The 20,407-nt window shown below is 45.5% G+C and overlaps 1 protein-coding gene and 1 long non-coding RNA gene across 2 annotated transcripts in view; both read right to left on the bottom strand.

Annotated features, from left to right (window-relative positions):
• Positions 1 to 1,009: 1,009 nt before the first annotated feature.
• LOC118945357 lies at positions 1,010 to 2,261 on the bottom strand. The gene is made up of 2 exons (XR_005040519.1): positions 2,190 to 2,261; positions 1,010 to 1,837 (listed from the first exon to the last, which is right to left on the bottom strand). It is a non-coding gene; the product is annotated as an uncharacterized LOC118945357 (long non-coding RNA).
• A 392-nt stretch (positions 2,262 to 2,653) lies between these two features.
• LOC110509478 (dihydrolipoyllysine-residue acetyltransferase component of pyruvate dehydrogenase complex, mitochondrial) overlaps positions 2,654 to 20,407 on the bottom strand; it is a 31,959-nt gene continuing 14,205 nt past the window's right edge. The window contains exons 4-14 of the mRNA XM_036968234.1: positions 20,175 to 20,304; positions 19,933 to 20,059; positions 18,928 to 19,115; positions 15,568 to 15,703; positions 15,416 to 15,486; positions 14,905 to 15,018; positions 10,713 to 10,820; positions 9,230 to 9,348; positions 6,941 to 7,103; positions 6,678 to 6,814; positions 2,654 to 4,553 (exon numbers count right to left, since the gene is read on the bottom strand). Of these exons, the coding sequence (XP_036824129.1) occupies positions 4,424 to 4,553; positions 6,678 to 6,814; positions 6,941 to 7,103; positions 9,230 to 9,348; positions 10,713 to 10,820; positions 14,905 to 15,018; positions 15,416 to 15,486; positions 15,568 to 15,703; positions 18,928 to 19,115; positions 19,933 to 20,059; positions 20,175 to 20,304 (1,423 nt within the window). The 3' untranslated portion in view covers positions 2,654 to 4,423. The remainder of the gene's footprint in view (positions 4,554 to 6,677; positions 6,815 to 6,940; positions 7,104 to 9,229; positions 9,349 to 10,712; positions 10,821 to 14,904; positions 15,019 to 15,415; positions 15,487 to 15,567; positions 15,704 to 18,927; positions 19,116 to 19,932; positions 20,060 to 20,174; positions 20,305 to 20,407) is intronic.

The following is a 20,407-nucleotide window of genomic DNA, read 5'->3' as shown; positions in this document are numbered from 1 at the left end:
AATACAGCATTATCTGGTGTGACCACCATTTGCCTCATGCAGCCCGACACATCTCCTTCGCATCGAGTTGATCAGGCTGTTAATTGTGGCCTGTGGAATGTTGTCCCCATGGCTGTGCGAAGTTGCTGGATAATGGGAGGAAGTGGAACACTGTCATACATGTCAATCCAGAGCATCCCAAACATGCTCAATGGGTGACATACCTGGTGAGTATAAAGGCCATGGACAATATGAGACATTTTCATCTTCCAGGAATTGTGTACAGATCCTTGCGACATGGGTCGTGCAATATGCTGAAACATGAGGTGATGGAGGAGGATGAATGGCACGACAACGGGCCTCAGGATCTCGTCATGGTATCTCTGTGCGTTCAAATTGCCATCGATAAAATGCAATTGTGTTCGTTGTCCGTAGCGTATGCCTGCCCATACTATAAACCCACCATGGGGCACTCTGTTCACAACCACTTGCACACACGACGCCATACACGTGGTCTGCGGTTGAGGTTGGTTTGAAGTACTGCCAAATTCTAAAATTATGTCGGAGAATGCTTATGGTAGAGAAATTAACATTAAATTCTCTGGCAACAACTCTGGTGGACATTCCTGCAGTCAGCATGCCAACTGCATGCTCCCTCAAAACTTGAGACATCTGTGGCAGTGTGGCAAAACTGCACATTTTAGAGTGCCTTTTTATTGTCCCCAGCACAAGGTGCACCTGTGTAATGATCATGCAGTTTAATCAGCTTCTTGATATGCCACACCTGTCAGGTGGATGGATTATCTTGGCTAAGGAGAAATGCTCACTAACAGGGACGTAAACAAGTGTGAGGACAACATTTTAGAGCAATAAGCTTCTTGTGCATATGGAACATCTCTGGGATCTTTTATTTCAGCTCATGAAACATGGGATCAACACATTTATATTTTTGTTCAGTGTATAATATATATATTACATATAACAGAGCTTTAATATATATATTAATATAGGACTCTCCACAACAGCACCATAGTAGCTCATTTTGACTCAATTTATTCAGCAATAATTCCCATGGCAACGGTACATCCAGCTTCACTTCTTTGTGCGTTTCACTTGTTTTCAGATGATGTCATGTAAATACACAACGTTTCCTGTTCAGAATGTTTGTTAACAGGTTAGAAAATAATAACATGTCCAGGGGAAGAAGGGGATTGGCCGAGTGCTTAGTCAGGGGGTGATGTCATAAATAAAGCCCCTCCCACTGTAAATGAAGACTCCACCCATCCTAGATTAGCTGATCATAGAGCAGGGGTCTCCAACCTTTTCTAGCATAAGAGCTAGAGATGTCTTCAGCTACTCATTTCTTTCTAGCTTTCAAATACAGTGAGGAAAAAAACTATTTGATCCCCTCATTAAAATGCAAATAACATTTTTGACATGCGTTTTTTCTGGATTTTTGTTGTTGTTATTCTGTCTCTCACTGTTCAAATAAACCTACCATTAAAATTAGACTGATCATTTCTTTGTCAGTGGGCAAACGTACACAATCAGCAGCGGATCAAATACTTTTCCCCCTCACTGTAGGCACATTCTCCTCTTTCCTGCAACTCAGAAAGTAGTGAACTGTGTTTTCTGTCAATATACCTGGTCAAATAACAGTTCATTCATAAACAACTCTAAGGGGGGCTATAAAATCTGTTTTTTCTCTCCTAAATGATGGTTAGAATTGTTCATAGAGAAACAACGACATTAGGTTGAGTCCATGTCATTAAATCACATCAGAAGACCTATAGAGCCCCACAGTGGAGGTGTCATAATGGATGTTCTGAGTCCATGTCAATACATCACATCAGAAGACCTATAGAGCCCCACAGTGGTGTCATAATGGATGTTCTGAGTCCATGTCAATACATCACATCAGAAGACCTATAGAGCCCCACAGTGGAGGTGTCATAATGGATGTTCTGAGTCCATGTCAATACATCACATCAGAAGACCTATAGAGCCCCACAGTGGAGGTGTCATAATGGATGTTCTGAGTCCATGTCAATACATCACATCAGAAGACCTATAGAGCCCCACAGTGGAGGTGTCATAATGGATGTTCTGAGTCCATGTCAATACATCACATCAGAAGACCTATAGAGCCCCACAGTGGAGGTGTCATAATGGATGTTCTGAGTCCATGTCAATACATCACATCAGAAGACCTATAGAGCCCCACAGTGGAGGTGTCATAATGGATGTTCTGAGTCCATGTCATTAAATCACATCAGAAGACCTATAGAGCCCCACAGTGGAGGTGTCATAATGGATGTTCTGAGTCCATGTCATTAAATCACATCAGAAGACCTATAGAGCCCCACAGTGGAGGTGTCATAATGGATGTTCTGAGTCCATGTCATTAAATCACATCAGAAGACCTATAGAGCCCCACAGTGGAGGTGTCATAATGGATGTTCTGAGTCCATGTCAATACATCACATCAGAAGAGCTATAGAGCCCCACAGTGGAGGTGTCATAATGGATGTTCTGAGTCCATGTCATTAAATCACATATGAAGACCTATAGAGCCCCACAGTGGAGGTGTCATAATGGATGTTCTGAGTCCATGTCAATACTTAAATCACACAAAGCCATTTTATGGGCGTCTGGAAGAAAACAAACAAATTTAGACTTTTTGGGGTATAATTCCCCTTTAATTGTGCATCTGGCCCTTTAATTGTGAATCTGGGGAGTGAGGAATGTCCCATCTAATGTGCTGATATAGTGATGGTTCTGGACTGCTGCTGCTCAGTTCATGGCAGTTAACAAATAACAGATGCAAATGACGTACTTACTCATGATATGCTTCTGCCAGGTAAAAGCCTACTTTGCAGTTAACGTTTAATTGAGAAGGTTTTGGCGAAAGTCTTTTTGTAAAACCACAAGACGGTTATCATATTAACTGGCTACACACTGAGTGATAGAAAAACATGCACACCACACAGACAGAGGCAATATTGTTGGAAAATAATTGCCAGATATTGTGTTAGGTTTGGCTTTTGAAGCCAATAGTCGCTAACCAGGGGTGGGATAATGTCAACGTTGTGTTGTTTAGATAGTAGTTGGGAGCTTTCTGTGTCTGATACTGACAATTGCATGTACTTTCAGAATTGTTTGGTGAACTACTCATAGGTGGGCTGGTAGCTACTGGTAGATGGACCTGTTGGAGACCCCTATCATAGAGCATCACAAGATAGATCAGCTGATCATAGAGCATCACAAGATAGATCAGCTGATCATAGAGCATTACAAGCTAGATCAGCTGATCATAGAGCATCACAAGATAGATCAGCTGTTCTCAGCTCCATACCTGGAGGTCAGCTGCACGGTTGGTTGTCATCTTTCCTCTGTAATCAGGGACTGATTCAGACCTGCTATAGGCGATTGAACTCTGGCCAATCAGTGACATTCAATCGCTCAATTACCTACCATGGAGAGAAGACAACCAGCAGAGATGTGGACCTCCTGTCAATGTATTTACATAAACAACACTGGTTCTACATAGCAGGCTGATCAGAGGGGCTGGGCTAGCGTGTGACTATACTGGTTCTACATAGCAGGCTGATCAGAGGGGCTGGGCTAGTGTGTGACTATATTGGTTCTACATAGCAGGCTGAATAGAGGGGCTGGGCTAGTGTGTGACTATACTGGTTCTACATAGCAGGCTGATCAGAGGGGCTGGGCTAGTGTGTGACTATACTGGTTCTACATAGCAGGCTGATCAGAGGGGCTGGGCTAGTGTGTGACTATATTGGTTCTACATAGCAGGCTGAATAGAGGGGCTGGGCTAGTGTGTGACTATACTGGTTCTACATAGCAGGCTGATCAGAGGGGCTGGGCTAGTGTGTGACTATACTGGTTCTACATAGCAGGCTGATCAGAGGAGCTGGGCTAGTGTGTGACTATACTGGTTCTACATAGCAGGCTGATCAGAGGGGCTGGGCTAGTGTGTGACTATACTGGTTCTACATAGCAGGCTGATCAGAGGGGCTGGGCTAGTGTGTGTGTTTGTCTGTGTGTCTCTTCAGGTCTCTCTCTCTCTTTGCTAACGTACTCTTAGCTCCAATCTCATATTTTTTTTAAACTTTAAACACAATCTTCTCCCAACTGTAACAGTTACCTTTATAAACAACATGTTGTAGTGACATCACAGCCACTAGGCTAAACTGTAACTATGTCAATAACTATGTCAACAGTTATGGAGGGCGAGAGACAGAGGAAGAGGGAAAAGTGTCTTATATTCTGAGGGGAGTGAGTCCTGCCTCACCCCTTTAAGGGGGAGGGGGAGTGTCCTTGTGGTGGGCCAGCCAATCACAGAAACATGATGAACGGTTTCCACCAATCAGCTTGGCGACGGCTCCAGCCAACCACAGTGTGGCCTGGTGAGGGTGTTATCCAATCAGAGCAGCATGGTGACAGGCTTCTCCAGGAACTTCCTGAACTCTGCGAGCCACTGAGCTCCCACTGCTCCGTCCACCACGCGATGGTCACAACTTAACGTCACCGACATCATGCTGGCCACATCAAACCTACACACACACAGTAAATAACAGAACAGCGTATGATCAACCTTAAGATTAAAAGGCCCTGTCCAGTCAATTCATGGGTGGCACCTATGTCACGTCATGCCATTGTTATAACTGTTCTACAGACGCTGCAGGGGCAGCCATATTGGTGCCTGAAAGTCAAGTGGTGCCCAGTCATTCTGAATGGAGGCTAATGACTGTTTCCATCAAATTACACCAGTGTGATTTGGAAATACGATGACATTGCTTAAGTAGGCAAATATTTTGTAGGAACAACTTTGCCATCATCATGTTGTCACATTTCCTTTAGACGGATGGCAATATTGTAATTTTCATAAGCATCAATTGACAATGCATCGAGTAGAACGCTTAGTCGGGCGTCCAACGATATTGTGACGAAACGTGCAGCCTATTAATATCACGATGACATCACAAGTATCACATTCAATCATGTCAACAATGACGTCACAATTTCACATTCAGTCACGTCAACGATGAAGTCACGATATCACATTCAATCATGTCAACGTCCCGATATCACATTCAATCATGTTAGCGATGAGCCATTATCATTTACCTGATGACAAGACATCACAGGTTTTGGTAACATAGGATGGGTTAGGGTGGGAAAGGGTTGGGGTGAGATAGGGTTAGGATGGGATAGGGTTGGGATGAGATAGGGTTGGGATGAGATAGGGTTGGGATGAGATAGGGTTGGGATGAGATAGGGTTATTGTTGATAGTGCTGTTAAGAAGGTAGAAACTAGGGCCTGTCGGACCTGCCTTGTTGATAATGCTGTTAAGAAGGTAGAAACTAGGGCCTGTCGGACCTGCCTTGTTGATAGTGCTGTTAAGAAGGTAGAAACTAGGGCCTGTAGGACCTGCCTTGTTGATAGTGCTGTTAAGAAGGTAGAAACTAGGGCCTGTAGGACCTGCCTTGTTGATAGTGCTGTTGAGAAGGTAGAAACTAGGGCCTGTAGGACCTGCCTTGTTGATAGTGTTGTTAAGAAGGTAGAAACTAGGGCCTGTAGGGACCTGCCTTGTTGATAGTGCTGTTAAGAAGGTAGAAACTAGGGCCTGTAGGACCTGCCTTGTTTATAGTGTTGTTAAGAAGGTAGAAACTAGGGCCTGTAGGACCTGCCTTGTTGATAGTGTTGTTAAGAAGGTAGAAACTAGGGCCTGTAGGACCTGCCTTGTTGATAGTGTTGTTAAGAAGGTAGAAACTAGGGCCTGTAGGGACCTGCCTTGTTGACAGTGTTGTTAAGAAGGTAGAAACTAGGGCCTGTAGGACCTGCCTTGTTGATAGTGTTGTTAATAAGGTAGAAACTAGGGCCTGTAGGACCTGCCTTGTTGATAGTGTTGTTAAGAAGGCAGAGTAGTGCTTTATTATGGACAGACTTCTCCCCATCTTAGCTACTGTTGTAATGTTTTGACCATGACAGTTTCCAATCCAGGGTGACTCCAAGCACTTTAGTCACCTCAATTTGCTCAATTTCCACATTATTCATTACGAGATGTAGTTGAGGTTTCGTGAATGATTGGTCCCAAATACAATGCTTTTAGTTTTATAAATATTTAGGACTTATTATTTCTTATTTCTTGCCACAAATTGAAACTAACTGCAGCTCTTCGATAAGTGTTGGAGTCGTTTCAGTCGCTGTGGTACAGAGCATCCCTCTTGGTGTTTTTCCTATTTTGTTGCATCACATCCTGTAATTTAAATGTATCTTTATTTGGATATCATGTCATGGACATACACAAAAATCTAAATTGGTAAAGTGAGAAAAAAATAAATATATATATATTTTAAATAAAATGCGGAAAACTGGTGGGTGTATATGTGTTTACCCCCCCTGGTCAAACATCATTTTTTCCAGAAGTTTACTAAGGGTTGGTAACAGGCTGATTGGTCGGCTATTTGAGCCAGTGAAGGGAGCTTTACTATTCTTGGGTAGGGGAATGACTTTAGCTTAAAAGGTGGGTTAGGATGGGTGTCCCTGGGGAAGAAAAGTTTGAAGACCCCTGGTAGTGTATTTACCCGTTCAGTATACAGGCCTGGGGTAGTATTTTAGCCTAGTATAGTGTAGCTATAGTAGTAGTAGTATAGTATAGTGGTAGTGTAGTTACCCTTTCTCATTGTCAGCGGGCAGCAGTCTCTTCTCTGAGCCCCCTACTGCCAGAATACAGGCCTGGGGAGGGTTAATGATGGCTGAGAAGTTCTTGACGCCAAACATTCCCAGGTTAGAGATGGTAAACGTGCCTCCCTGAAACGCACAGTTTTAGAGGATTCAACTCCTGGAACCTGTGGGACCAACTAATGTTGCAGAAGTGTTTAACACATTTGTTTTTAGTGTGTAATCATTTGTTTTTAGTGTGTAGTTGGTAGTTACCTGGAACTCATGCGGCTGTAGTTTCCCGTCGCGGGCCTTGGCAGCCAGGGCTGAGACATCAGAACTGATAGCAGCCAGTCCCTTGGTGTGGGCGTTGAACACGATGGGCGTTATCAGACCGTTGGGTGTACTCACCGCCACACTCACGTCCACCACATGGTTCCTACACACACACACACACAAAAACTTGACCTATCCAAAAATGTGTTTTTGGGTGGTGTGACGTGAGTGGTTGTGGTGTGAAACGCACGACACAAACAACTGGATTCGTTATCCCTTTCATGCCCGGCCTCCAGTCCACTTACCGATATCTGAACAAGAGAGCCTCATCGAAATTGCAACAAGCGGATTTTTGGATAGGGCTTCGCTCAGAGTATCCTACCCTTAGCAAATCATGCTGTTAAGACACTGAGATGCCCTTTGCAACCACATACCTATGTGAGGGTGGATTCACTAGCATGAAAACTAGATACAGGCACATACTGTGTTTAGAAAGTGATTGAAGACTGAGTACTCTGTGGTGAGTTATTCACAATTTTTGATGAACAAATAAGGTTTCACATGTAAGATGGCTAAATAAAGAGCAAAATGATTGATTATTATAATATTATTATTTGTGCCCTGGTCCTATAAAAGCTCTGTCACTTCCCACGAGCCGGGTTGTGACAAAAACTCACACTCATTCCTATGAGTAATAAATGTATCGTATAGTGGCAGGACTGGCAGCGTAGCCTCGTGGTTAGAGCGTTGGACTAGCAACCGACCGAGTTCGAATCCCCAAGCTGACAAGGTACAAATCTGTTGTTCTGCCCCTGAACAGGCAGTTAACCTAGGCCGTCATTGAAAATAAGAATTTGTTCTTAACTGACTTAACTGCCATGTAAAATAAAAATAATAAAGTATAGTGTGCGTGTGGCAGGCAGGCTTACAATGATGGCAAAAAACAACAGTTGAGAGTGCGCTGACCCTGGTGCTAGAGGGGGTACAGCTGGAGGTTAAAGTGTTTGGGAATCACTGCTCTAGAGCACAAAAAAACTATACATACTTCGGCCTAAACATCAGCGCCACAGGTAACTTCCACAAAGCTGTGAACGAGCTGAGACAAGGCAAGAGGGGCCTTCTATGCCATCAAAATGAACATAAAATTCGACATACCAACTAGAATCTGGCTAAAAAAAACTTGAATCAGTTATAGATGGTTGTGAGGTCTGGGGTCCGCTCACCAACCAAGAATTCACAAAATGGGACAAACACAAAATTGAGACTCTGCATGCAGAAATCCGCAAAAAATATCCTCTGTGTACAACGTAAAACACCAAATAATGCATGCAGAGCAGAATTAGACCGATACCCACTAATTATCAAAATCCAGAAAATAGCCGTTAAATTCTACAACCACCTAAAAGAAAGCGATTCCCAAACCTTCCCTCCGATTACACAGATCCACAAAGAATTTGAAAACTAAGCCAATAATGATAAACTCCCATATCTACTGGGTGAAATACCAGTGTGCCGTCACAGCAGCAAGATTTGTGACCTGTTGCCACAAGAAAAGGTCAACCAGTGAAGAACAAACACCAGGGTAAATACATATGTCAAATCAAATGTATTTATAAAGCCCTTCGTACATCAGCTGATATCTCAAAGTGCTGTACAGAAACCCAGCCTAAAACCCCAAACAGCAAGCAATGCAGGTGTAGAAGCACTGTGGCTAGGAAAAACTCCCTAGAAAGGCCAAAACCTAGGAAGAAACCTAGAGAGGAACCAGGCTATGTGGGCTGGCCAGCCCTCTTCTGGCTGTGCCGGGTGGAGATTATAACAGAACATGGCCAAGAGGTTCAAATGTTCATAAATGACCAGCATGGTCGAATAATAATAAGGCAGAACAGTTGAAACTGGAGCAGCAGCACAGTCAGGTGGACTGGGGACAGCAAGGAGTCATCATGTCAGGTAGTCCTTGGGCATGGTCCTAGGGCTCAGTATGTGTGTCCATTGCCAATAAAGCCCTTGAGACAGACAAGGGGAGACAGAGAGGGGGAGACAGACAGACAAGGGGAGGCAGACAGACAGACAAGGGGAGGCAGACAGACAGACAAGGGGAGGCAGACAGACAGACAAGGGGAGGCAGACAGACAGACAAGGGGAGGCAGACAGACAGACAAGGGGAGGCAGACAGACAGACAAGGGGAGGCAGACAAGGGGAGGCAGACAGACAAGGGGAGGCAGACAGACAAGGGGAGGCAGGCAGACAAGGGGAGGCAGACAGAAAGAGGTAGAGTATGTACTCACTGTCGGATGACAGAGTCGAGCCATTGGGAGTTGGCTTCCGGGACCTTGAGGCAGGCCAGAGAGCTGGCTTTAATGATGAAATCATTCACACTCAGCTTGATGTTCTGGGCCTTTACCTCCTAGGAAGGAGAGTAGAGTATTACTTTAATAATCCCAATTTGGGAAATTGTTTTATTTGAAACTGGAAATAAATTGGTCTCGCTGTAATCAATGAAAGCAGCTACATTTCTGCCGTTGCATTTCCCCCCCAGAATAAGATAAAAAATAAAATACACTGGGTTTTACTGTCTGCTGACGATGCTTGGCTCAGAGCTGTAGAAAGCGGGGAAGAAACCTATGGTCATTGGTGGAAACATGAAATCAGCTGATACAAATGGACCAATAGAGATTATTTGGGAGGTTAGTGGAAAGTAACATATGAAATCAGATTATATAATAGGCCAATAGAGATTATTTGGGAGGTTAGTGGAAAGTAACATATGAAATCAGATTATATAATAGGCCAATAGAGATTATTTGGGAGGTTAGTGGAAAGTAACATATGAAATCAGATTATATAATAGGCCAATAGAGATTATTTGGGAGGTTAGTGGAAAGTAACATATGAAATCAGATTATATAATAGGCCAATAGAGATTATTTTGGAGGTTGTAATGAACTTGTCAGTTGTTGTGATTTAATTGATTAAATAGGCTTCAAAAGAACTCAGTTAAATGAGAAGTTGTCAGGCCCCTTGTCAGCGATAGCTCTTTTCTTTGGTTGTTTGTCATGACTGTGAGTGCTTGAATTTACGCATACTTGAGTCCTTTCATATTTCCTGATGAAGAACTGTGGATCGATGTATCCACCTAAGCAGATTTCCATTGACGGGATTGTGCTCTGTGACAGTGTATGTAGCACCTGCAATACTGAGCGTTGACGCTGCACTGGCGTCAAGCACCAATGTTTCTCCAAGTAGCATGTTGTTTTTAAATGTGTGCATGCTTCTCTCCTCCGAGAGAACAACGGCTGATTCAAAGGGGGTGTGGCGGATTTCAAAACGCTTCTGTGATAGGGAGCCCGTCAGACACACACGAGCATCCTTAGTCTCCTTCTCCTTAGCCTCCTTTCGACTGTAGCCCGTCAGACACACACGAGCATCCTTAGTCTCCTTCTCCTTAGCCTCCTTTCGACTGTAGCCCGTCAGACACACACGAGCATCCTTAGTCTCCTTCTCCTTAGCCTCCTTTCGACTGTTGATTATTAATTCATTAACAATCTCCTACATCAGACCACCATTTACCAGTTTCCGGGTCATGGAGTAGTTCAGGAGAGGACAGAGTTTTCCCAGAATCTCACAATATCTCTCCGAGGCATGCTTAGAAACTCATCCAGGTGCTGGGGGTCAAACTGACACAAGGTACAGAAGGACCCAGGCAACCTCTCTACTAAGGAAGCTGAGTCCTGTCTATTCACAGAGTAAGGGTTAGACAGACAGACTCACAGCGTTGAGCTCCGTGCGTAGTTCCAGGACTTGGTCCATGTTGACGTCAACAGACAGGTAGTAGTGGGGAATGGTCTGTTTAGACTGCATCAACCTCTGGGCTATCACCTAGGTAACAACAATAACAATATCACCTGGACACACAGAACAATGTTTAACATAATGGTGAAGATATCTTTCAGATATGTAGGTAACTGGTGTGTGTACGTGTGTTAGTGCTGAGCGATTGGTGCGTTTTAAGGTCGGTTCAGTTTCCACGATTAACCACGATTATTTTTAAAACATTAAATGTATTATGAAATAATGACAAGAAGACTTGACTATTTGAATGAAAATTAAAGCCACATTTTCAGTTGAGTATATTACTTTGTTTTTATTTGATGACTTTATTATATTTAATTCCTTAGTCATCATCTCATCAGAGGCAGTATCAGCCAGACAACCATCTAACATCTCTGTGCTCACCAGACAGTCTTTAGTCCTCCTATTCACCAGACTGTACAGTCGTTAATCCTCCAATTCATCAGACAGTCTTTAGTCCTCCTATTCACAAGACTGTACAGTCTTTAGTCCTATTCACCAGCATGTGCAGTCTTTAATCCTCCTATTCACTATACTGTACAGTCTTCAGTCCTCCTATTCACCAGACAGTCTTTAGTCCCCCTATTCACAAGACTGTACAGTCTTTAGTCATCCTATTCACCCGACTGTACAGTCTTTAATCATCCTATTCACCAGACTGTACAGTCTTTAGTCCTCCTATTCACCAGACAGTCTTTCGTCCCCCTATTCACAAGACTGTACAGTCTTTAGTCATCCTATTCACCCGACTGTACAGTCTTTAGTCATCCTATTCACCCGACTGTACAGTCTTTAATCATCCTATTCACCAGACTGTACAGTCTTTAGTCCTCCTATTCACCAGACAGTCTTTAGTCCTCCTATTCACCAGACAGTCTTTAGTCCTCCTATTCACCAGACAGTCTTTAGTCCTCCTATTCACCAGACAGTCTTTAGTCCTCCTATTCACCAGACAGTCTTTAGTCCTCCTATTCACCAGACAGTCTTTAGTCCTCCTATTCACCAGACAGTCTTTAGTCCTCCTATTCACCAGACAGTCTTTAGTCCTCCTATTCACCAGACAGTCTTTAGTCCTCCTATTCACCAGACAGTCTTTAGTCCTCCTATTCACCAGACAGTCTTTAGTCCTCCTATTCACCAGACAATCTTTAGTCCTTCTATTCACCAGACAGTCTTTAGTCCTCCTATTCAGACTGTACAGTTTTTATTCACCAGACTGTACACTCGTTAGTCCTCCTATTCACCAGACTGTACAGCCTTTAATCCTCCTATTCACCAGACAGTATTTAATCCTCCTATTCATCAGACTGTACAGTCTTTAATCCTCCAATTCACCAGACAGTATTTAATCCTCCTATTCATCAGACTGTACACTCGTTAGTCCTCCTATTCACCAGACTTCTTTAGTCCTCCTATTCACCAGACAGTCTTTAGTCCTCCTATTCACCAGACTGTACAGCCTTTAGTCCTTCTATTCACCAGACAGTCTTTAGTCCTCCTATTCAGACTGTACAGTTTTTATTCACCAGACTGTACACTCTTTAGTCCTCCTATTCATCAGACAGTACACCCCTTAGTCCTCCTATTCACCAGACAGTCTTTAGTCCTCCTATTCACCAGACTGTACACTCGTTAGTCCTCCTATTCACCAGACTTCTTTAGTCCTCCTATTCACCAGACAGTCTTTAGTCCTTCTATTCACCAGACAGTCTTTAGTCCTCCTATTCACCAGACTGTACAGTATTTGGTCCTCCTATTCACCAGACAGTCTTTAGTCCTCCTATTCACCAGACTGAACAGTCTTTGGTCCTCCTATTCACCAGACTGTACACTCTTTAGTCCTCCTATTCAACAGACTGTCTTTAGTCCTCCTATTCAACAGACTGTACACTCGTTAGTCCTCCTATTCACCAGACTTCTTTAGTCCTCCAATTCACCAGAGTCTTTAGTCCTCCAATTCACCAGACAGTCTTTAATCCTCCTACAGTCTTTAGTCCTCCTATTCACCAGACTGTACAGCATTTAATCCTCCTATTTACCAGACAGTCTTTAGTCCTGCAATTCACCAGACAGTCTTTAATCCTCCTACAGTCTTTAGTCCTCCTATTTACCAGACTGTACAGCCTTTAATCCTCCTATTCACCAGACAGTATGTAATCCTCCTATTCATCAGACTGTACAGTCTTTAATCCTCCAATTCACCAGACTGTACAGTCTTTAATCCTCCTATTTACCAGACTGTCCTTAATCCTCCTATTCACCAGACTGTCTTTAGTCCTCCTATTCACCAGACTGTCTTTAGTCCTCCTATTCACCAGACTGTCTTTAGTCCTCCTATTCACCAGACTGTACAGTCTTTAATCCTCCTATTCACCAGACTGTACAGTCTTTAATCCTCCTATTCACCAGACTGTACAGTCTTTAATCCTCCTATTCACCAGACTGTACAGTCGTTAATCCTCCTATTCACCAGACTGTACAGTCTTTAATCCTCCTATTCACCAGACTGTACAGTATTTAATCCTCCTATTCACCAGACTGTACAGTCTTTGGTCCTCTATTCACCAGACTGTACAGTCTTTGGTCCTCCTATTCACCAGACTGTACAGTCTTTGGTCCTCCTATTCACCAGACTGTACAGTCTTTGGTCCTCCTATTCACCAGACTGTACAGTATTTGGTCCTCCTATTCACCAGACAGTCTTTAGTCCTCCTATTCACCAGACTGAACAGTCTTTGGTCCTCCTATTCACCAGACAGTCTTTAGTCCTTCTATTCACCAGACAGTCTTTAGTCCTCCTATTCACCAGACTGTACAGTATTTGGTCCTCCTATTCACCAGACAGTCTTTAGTCCTCCTATTCACCAGACTGAACAGTCTTTGGTCCTCCTATTCACCAGACAGTCTTTAGTCCTCCTATTCACCAGACTGTACACTCTTTAGTCCTCCTATTCAACAGACTGTCTTTAGTCCTCCTATTCAACAGACTGTACACTCGTTAGTCCTCCTATTCACCAGACTTCTTTAGTCCTCCAATTCACCAGAGTCTTTAGTCCTCCAATTCACCAGACAGTCTTTAATCCTCCTACAGTCTTTAGTCCTCCTATTCACCAGACTGTTCAGCCTTTAATCCTTCTATTTACCAGACAGTCTTTAATCCTCCTATTCATCAGACTGTCCTTAGTCCTCCTATTCATCAGACTGTCTTTAGTCCTCCTATTCACCAGACGGTCTTTAGTCCTCCTATTCACCAGACTGTCTTTAGTCCTCCTATTCACCAGACTGTACAGTCTTTAGTCCTCCTATTCACCAGACTGTACAGTCTTTGGTCCTCCTATTCACCAGACAGTCTTTAGTCCTCCTATTCACTAGACAGTCTTTAGTCCTCCTATTCACCAGACAGTCTTTAGTCCTCCTATTCACCAGACTGAACAGTCTTTAGTCATCGTATTTAGCTAGCCTGCATAAATTTGCTGCAGAGCTGTCTGCCCTTATTTTTATTTAACCTTTATTTAACTAGGCAAGTCAGTTTAAGAACAAATTATTTATAACAATGATGGCCTGCCCCGGTCAAACCCAGACGATGGGTTTGACCGGAACTCCCAATCACGGCCAGATGTGATTCAGCCTGGATACGAACCAGGGACTGTAGTGATGCTTCTTGCACTGAGATGCAGTGCCACTCGGGAGCTCATTTGACTAGTTCACAATAGATAAGGCATACTTTCACAAACTCTATCCCTCTTTCTCATTGTTGTGTAGGCTAAATTCCTCTGTCATGCGGTCGATGTGTATATAACCTAACGTAGCAGGTGTAAAAGTGTATCCATCTCTGTCCAGGTGGAACAGGCGCAATGGATTATGGTCATTGTAGTTAATTATCACGTTCCTGCTCTGAACTAGGTTGAATATTTACTTTATGAAAACTACAGCGCTTCAGCCCAGTGTCCCACATAGTTCTTGACTTAATTTCTCTAGTGAATGATTTGATTTCTCTCCAGAGAAATGGCGCATTGGGCTCACAATTTTTTTTTTTTTACTAAATTGTATTCAAGTAATTGAACCGACATCGGTTAATCGCTCAGGACTAGTGTGTGTGTGTGTGCATTACCCTGCGGATGTTGCTGATAGGAACGTCAGTGAAGGTGCCTGTTGGCACGGCAACACCCGGGGCAGGTGTAGGGGCGTGGCTAGCCGGGGAAGGAGGGGCTGCAGCAACAGGAGCCTACACACCATCAGAAAACCAATCCAGTCTAAAGTGAACATTGCATCAGAAAACCAATCCAGTCTAGATCGAACATTGCATCAGAAAACCAATCCAGTCTAGATCGAACATTGCATCAGAAAACCAATCCAGTCTAGATCGAACATTGCATCAGAAAACCAATCCAGTCTAGATCGAACATTGCATCAGAAAACCAATCCAGTCTAGATCGAACATTGCATCAGAAAACCAGTCCAGTCTAGACCGAACATTGCATCAGAAAACCAATCCAGTCTAGACCGAACATTGCATCAGATGGGTCTACAGACAATGTTTTATGCTCAATATGTATCAATGGTAAGTATAAAAAACAAAACATTTAGGATAAATGCAGTAAAGTGAGTGTGTGGTGACTTACAGCAGGGGCAGCCTTGGGGGGGACGAAAGTCTCAATGTCTTTCCTGGTGACTCTACCATCAGGACCGGAGCCTGAAACACACACACAAACAAAAAGCATGTGTCAGAGAGAGGAAGGTGTGCGCGTGTGAGTGTGTGTGTGTGGACACTCACCGCTGACCTGGGCCAGGTCAATGCCCTTCTCTGCAGCGAGCTTCTTGGCTAGCGGACTGGCGAAGACACGCCCTTTCCTTGGGGTTGCCGGGGCCACATGAGCTGGGCTAGCTGCTGCAGGAGTGGGGGCAACAACCTAGAAGACACACAGTGTTGTTGCCACGTGTCGCTATGACTTGATGTTCTGTTATTCTCTAGTCTGTCAGAGAACTATCTGGAAAATGTAGCAAGATCTCTAACAACGCTAGCTAACATGTTAAAATACAAGATCTCTAACAACGCTAGCTAACATGTTAAAATACAAGATCTAACAACGCTAGCTAACATGTTATATATAATACAAGATCTAACAACGCTAGCTAACATGTTATATATAATACAAGATCTCTAACAACGCTAGCTAACATGTTATAATACAAGATCTCTAACAACGCTAGCTAACATGTTATAATACAAGATCTCTAACAACGCTAGCTAACATGTTAAAATACAAGATCTCTAACAACGCTAGCTAACATGTTAAAATGCAAGATCTAACAACGCTAGCTAACATGTTATAATACAAGATCTAACAACGCTAGCTAACATGTTATAATACAAGATCTCTAACAACGCTAGCTAACATGTTATAATACAAGATCTCTAACAACGCTAGCTAACATGTTAAAATACAAGATCTCTAACAACGCTAGCTACACATCCATATCGAGTAGAGCTGGGCGATACGGACACACATCCATATTGAGTAGAGCTGGGCGATATATACAGGGCACCAGTATCGAGTTGATGTGCAGGTGTTTGAGGTAATTGTGGTAGATATGTACATATAGGTAGGGGTTAAGTGACTAGGCAACAGGATATATAATAAGCAGTAGCAGCTGTTTATGTGATGATTCAAAAGAGTGCAAAAGGGGGTCAATGCAGATGGTTTGGGTAGCTATTTAGCAATCTTATGGCTTGGGGGTGGAAGCTGTTCAGGGTCCTGTTGGTTCTAGACTTTGTACATCGGTATCGCATGCTTTGCAGAAGCAGAAAGAACAGTCCATGACTTGGGTGGCTGGAGCCTGACAGTTTTTACCGCCTTCCTCTGACACCGCCAGGTATAGAGGTCCTGGGTCTGCACCAGTGCTGTACTGGGCAATGTCACACTACCCTCTGTAGCTCCTTGCGGTCAAATGCCAAGCAGTTGCCATACCAAGGGGTGATGCAGCCAGTCAAGATGCTCTCAATGGTGCCGAGGGCCCATGACAAATCTTTTCAGCCTCCTGAGGGGGAAGAGGCGTTGTTGTGCGTTCTTCACATCTGTGTTGATGCCTACCCTCAGCACCTGGGGGCGGCCTGTCAAGAAGTCCAGGATCCAATTGCAGAGGGAGGTGTTTAGTCCCAGGGTCCTTAGCTTAGTGATGACCTTGGAGGGGACTCTGGTGTTGAACGCTGAGCTGTAGTCAATGAACAGCATTCTCACATAGGTGTTCCTTCTGTCCAGGTGGTAAAGGGCAGTGTGGAGTGCAATAGAGTTTGAGTCATCTGTGGAACTGTAGGGGTTGTATGCGAATTGGAGTGGGTCTAGGGTTTCTGGGATGAATGTGTTGATGTGAACCATGACCAGCCTTTCAAAGCATGTGCTACGGGGAAGTAGTCATTTAGGCAGGTTAACTTGGTGTTCTTGGGCACAGGGACTACGGTGTTCTGAATGTATGGTTGTCTGCTCGGTGTACGCATCCTGGTGAATGTTAGCAAAGAGACACACCCCTCCTCTCTTCATCTTACCCAAAGACGCTGTCCGGTCTAGACGATGCATGGAGAAACGAGCGGGATGTATATCCATGTCCTTGTTCAGCCACGACTCCAAGAAACATAGAATGTTCCAGTTGTTCAGGTCCCGTTGATAGTCTCGAATGGAACCTGTCCAGTTTGTCCTCTAGTGATTGTACGTTAGAGGTGTAGAGGCGATTGATTTGTTCACCAACATAGTCTTGTCAGCATGCTGCCTCGACTGCCTCTTTCACAGCCGCTTCCACTACCGACTCGATGTAGAAATTGTCATCCAAATTAAAGGTTAGTGAGCGCTGTTCTGGTGTCCAGAAGCTGTTTTCGGTCAAAGGAAACGATGGCAGAAACATTATGTAGTAAAAAAGTTGAGATCAATGTAAAAAAAAAACAAAGAACAACACAAGAATTGGTCAGGAACCCATAAAACGCCTGTGTGTTTTACCAGTGCTGGGGGAGGGGGTTAGGGTGTGTGTTACCAGTGCCGGGGGAGGGGGTTAGGGTGTGTGTTACCGGTGCTGGGGTAGGGGGTTAGGGTGTGTGTTACCGGTGCTGGGGAGGGGGCTAGGGTGTGTGTTACCGGTGCTGGGGGAGGGGGTTAGGGTGTGTGTTACCGGTGCTGGGGAGGGGGTTAGGGTGTGTGTTACCGGTGCTGGGGGAGGGGGTTAGGGTGTGTGTTACCGGTGCTGGGGGAGGGGGATATGGTGTGTGTTACCGGTGCTGGGGAGGGGGTTAGGGTGTGTGTTACCGGTGCCGGGGGAGGGGGTTAGGGTGTGTGTTACCGGTGCTGGGGGAGGGGGTTAGGGTGTGTTTTACCGGTGCTGGGGAGGGGGTTAGGGTGTGTGTTACCGGTGCTGGGGAGGGGGTTAGGGTGTGTGTTACCGGTGCTGGGGAGGGGGTTAGGGTGTGTGTTACCAGTGCTGGGGGAGGGGGTTAGGGTGTGTGTTACCGGTGCTGGGGGAGGGGGTTAGGGTGTGTTTTACCGGTGCTGGGGAGGGGGTTAGGGTGTGTGTTACCGGTGCTGGGGGAGGGGGTTAGGGTGTGTGTTACCGGTGCTGGGGGAGGGGGTTAGGGTGTGTGTTACCGGTGCTGGGGGAGGGGGTTAGGGTGTGTGTTACCGGTGCTGGGGGAGGGGGTTAGGGTGTGTGTTACCGGTGCTGGGGGAGGGGGTTAGGGTGTGTGTTACCGGTGCTGGGAAGGGGGTTAGGGTGTGTGTTACCGGTGCTGGGGAGGGGGTTAGGGTGTGTGTTACCGGTGCTGGGGGAGGGGGTTAGGGTGTGTGTTACCGGTGCCGGTGAAGGGGGTTAGGGTGTGTGTTACCAGTGCTGGGGGAGGGGGTTAGGGTGTGTGTTACCGGTGCTGGGGGAGGGGGTTAGGGTGTGTGTTACCGGTGCTGGGGAGGGGGTTAGGGTGTGTGTTACCGGTGCTGGGGGAGGGGGTTAGGGTGTGTGTTACCGGTGCCGGTGAAGGGGGTTAGGGTGTGTGTTACCAGTGCTGGGGGAGGGGGTTAGGGTGTGTGTTACCGGTGCTGGGAAGGGGGTTAGGGTGTGTGTTACCGGTGCTGGGGGAGGGGGCTAGGGTGTGTGTTACCGGTGCTGGTGCAGGAGCAGGGGGTGGGGTGGAGACATCAGTCCCCGCTGCCTCTACATAGTCGCTGAAGGCAGCGATGTCACTCTCCTTCTCCACGATGATGCAGAGAGGAGCGCCCAGGGGAACGTCACGCGTTCCCTCAGACACCATGATCTTCGCCAGGTAACCCTCCTCCTGCACCTCAAACCCTGCACACACACACACACACACACAATTTAAATCACACACACACACACAATTGAAATCACACTGAGTGTACAGTCTGTCTGTGTGTTTATACATTGTGTGTGTACAGTCTGTGGTGTGTACTGACCGATGGTAGCCTTGTGTCTACGGTGTGTATACCCTGTGGGTGTGTGTGGTGTGTATACCCCGTGGGTGTGTGTACTGACCGATGGTAGCCTTGTGTGTCTATGGTGTGGTGTGTATACCCCATGGGTGGTGTGTGTGGTGTGTATACCCCGTGTGTGTGTGTGGTGTGTATACCCCGTGGGTGTGTGTACTGACCGATGGTAGCCTTGTGTGTCTATGGTGTGGTGTGTATACCCTGTGGGTGTGTGTGGTGTGTATACCCCGTGGGTGTGTGTACTGACCGATGGTAGCCTTGTGTTTCTATGGTGTGGTGTGTATACCCCATGGGTGGTGTGTGTGGTGTGTATACCCCGTGGGTGGTGTGTATACCCCATGGGTGGTGTGTGTGGTGTGATTACCCCGTGGGTGGTGTGTATACCCCATGGGTGTGTGTACTGACCGATGGTAGCCTTGTGTGTCTATGGTGTGGTGTGTATACCCCATGGGTGGTGTGTGTGGTGTGTATACCCCATGGGTGTGTGTACTGACCGATGGTAGCCTTGTGTGTCTATGGTGTGGTGTGTATACCCCATGGGTGTGTGTGTGGTGTGTATACCCCGTGGGTGGTGTGTGTGGTGTGTATACCCCGTGGGTGGTGTGTATACCCCATGGGTGTGTGTGTGGTGTGTATACCCCGTGGGTGTGTGTACTGACCGATGGTAGCCTTGTCGGTCTCTATCTCCGCCAGTAGATCTCCTTCACTGAGTTTCTCTCCAACCTTCTTCTCCCAGCGCTGCACTGTCCCCATGGTCATAGTAGGAGACAGGGCTGGCAGACACACCTAACACACAGGGTTCCTGATAAGACTAAATGGACCGGAGACGCAGACTGGTCGGGGACTTGAAACAATCTTAATTGAAAGTGTTTAGTACAGGAAAATGTAAGGTGTGTCCCACCTTCATGTGGGGTGGTAGGGAGCTTCCAGGGGCGACAGCAGTGGGGGGGGGAGGGGCAGCTGCAGAAGGGGCGGAGCTAGCAGCCAGCTTGTCCAACGTCAGGTCCTTAAAGGCTGGGATCAGATCAGCACTGATAAAACACAGAGAGGTTAGAACACACACACAGAGAGGTTAGAACACACACACAGACACACACAGTAAAATAGACTCAAACACACACCCCTGTGGACAAC

The sequence above is a fragment of the Oncorhynchus mykiss genome, chromosome Y (assembly GCF_013265735.2).
Source record: "Oncorhynchus mykiss isolate Arlee chromosome Y, USDA_OmykA_1.1, whole genome shotgun sequence".
NCBI classification, from domain to species: Eukaryota; Metazoa; Chordata; class Actinopteri; order Salmoniformes; family Salmonidae; genus Oncorhynchus; species Oncorhynchus mykiss.
Note: the sequence above shows the minus strand (reverse complement) of the source record. Positions and strands in the feature narration are given on the sequence as shown.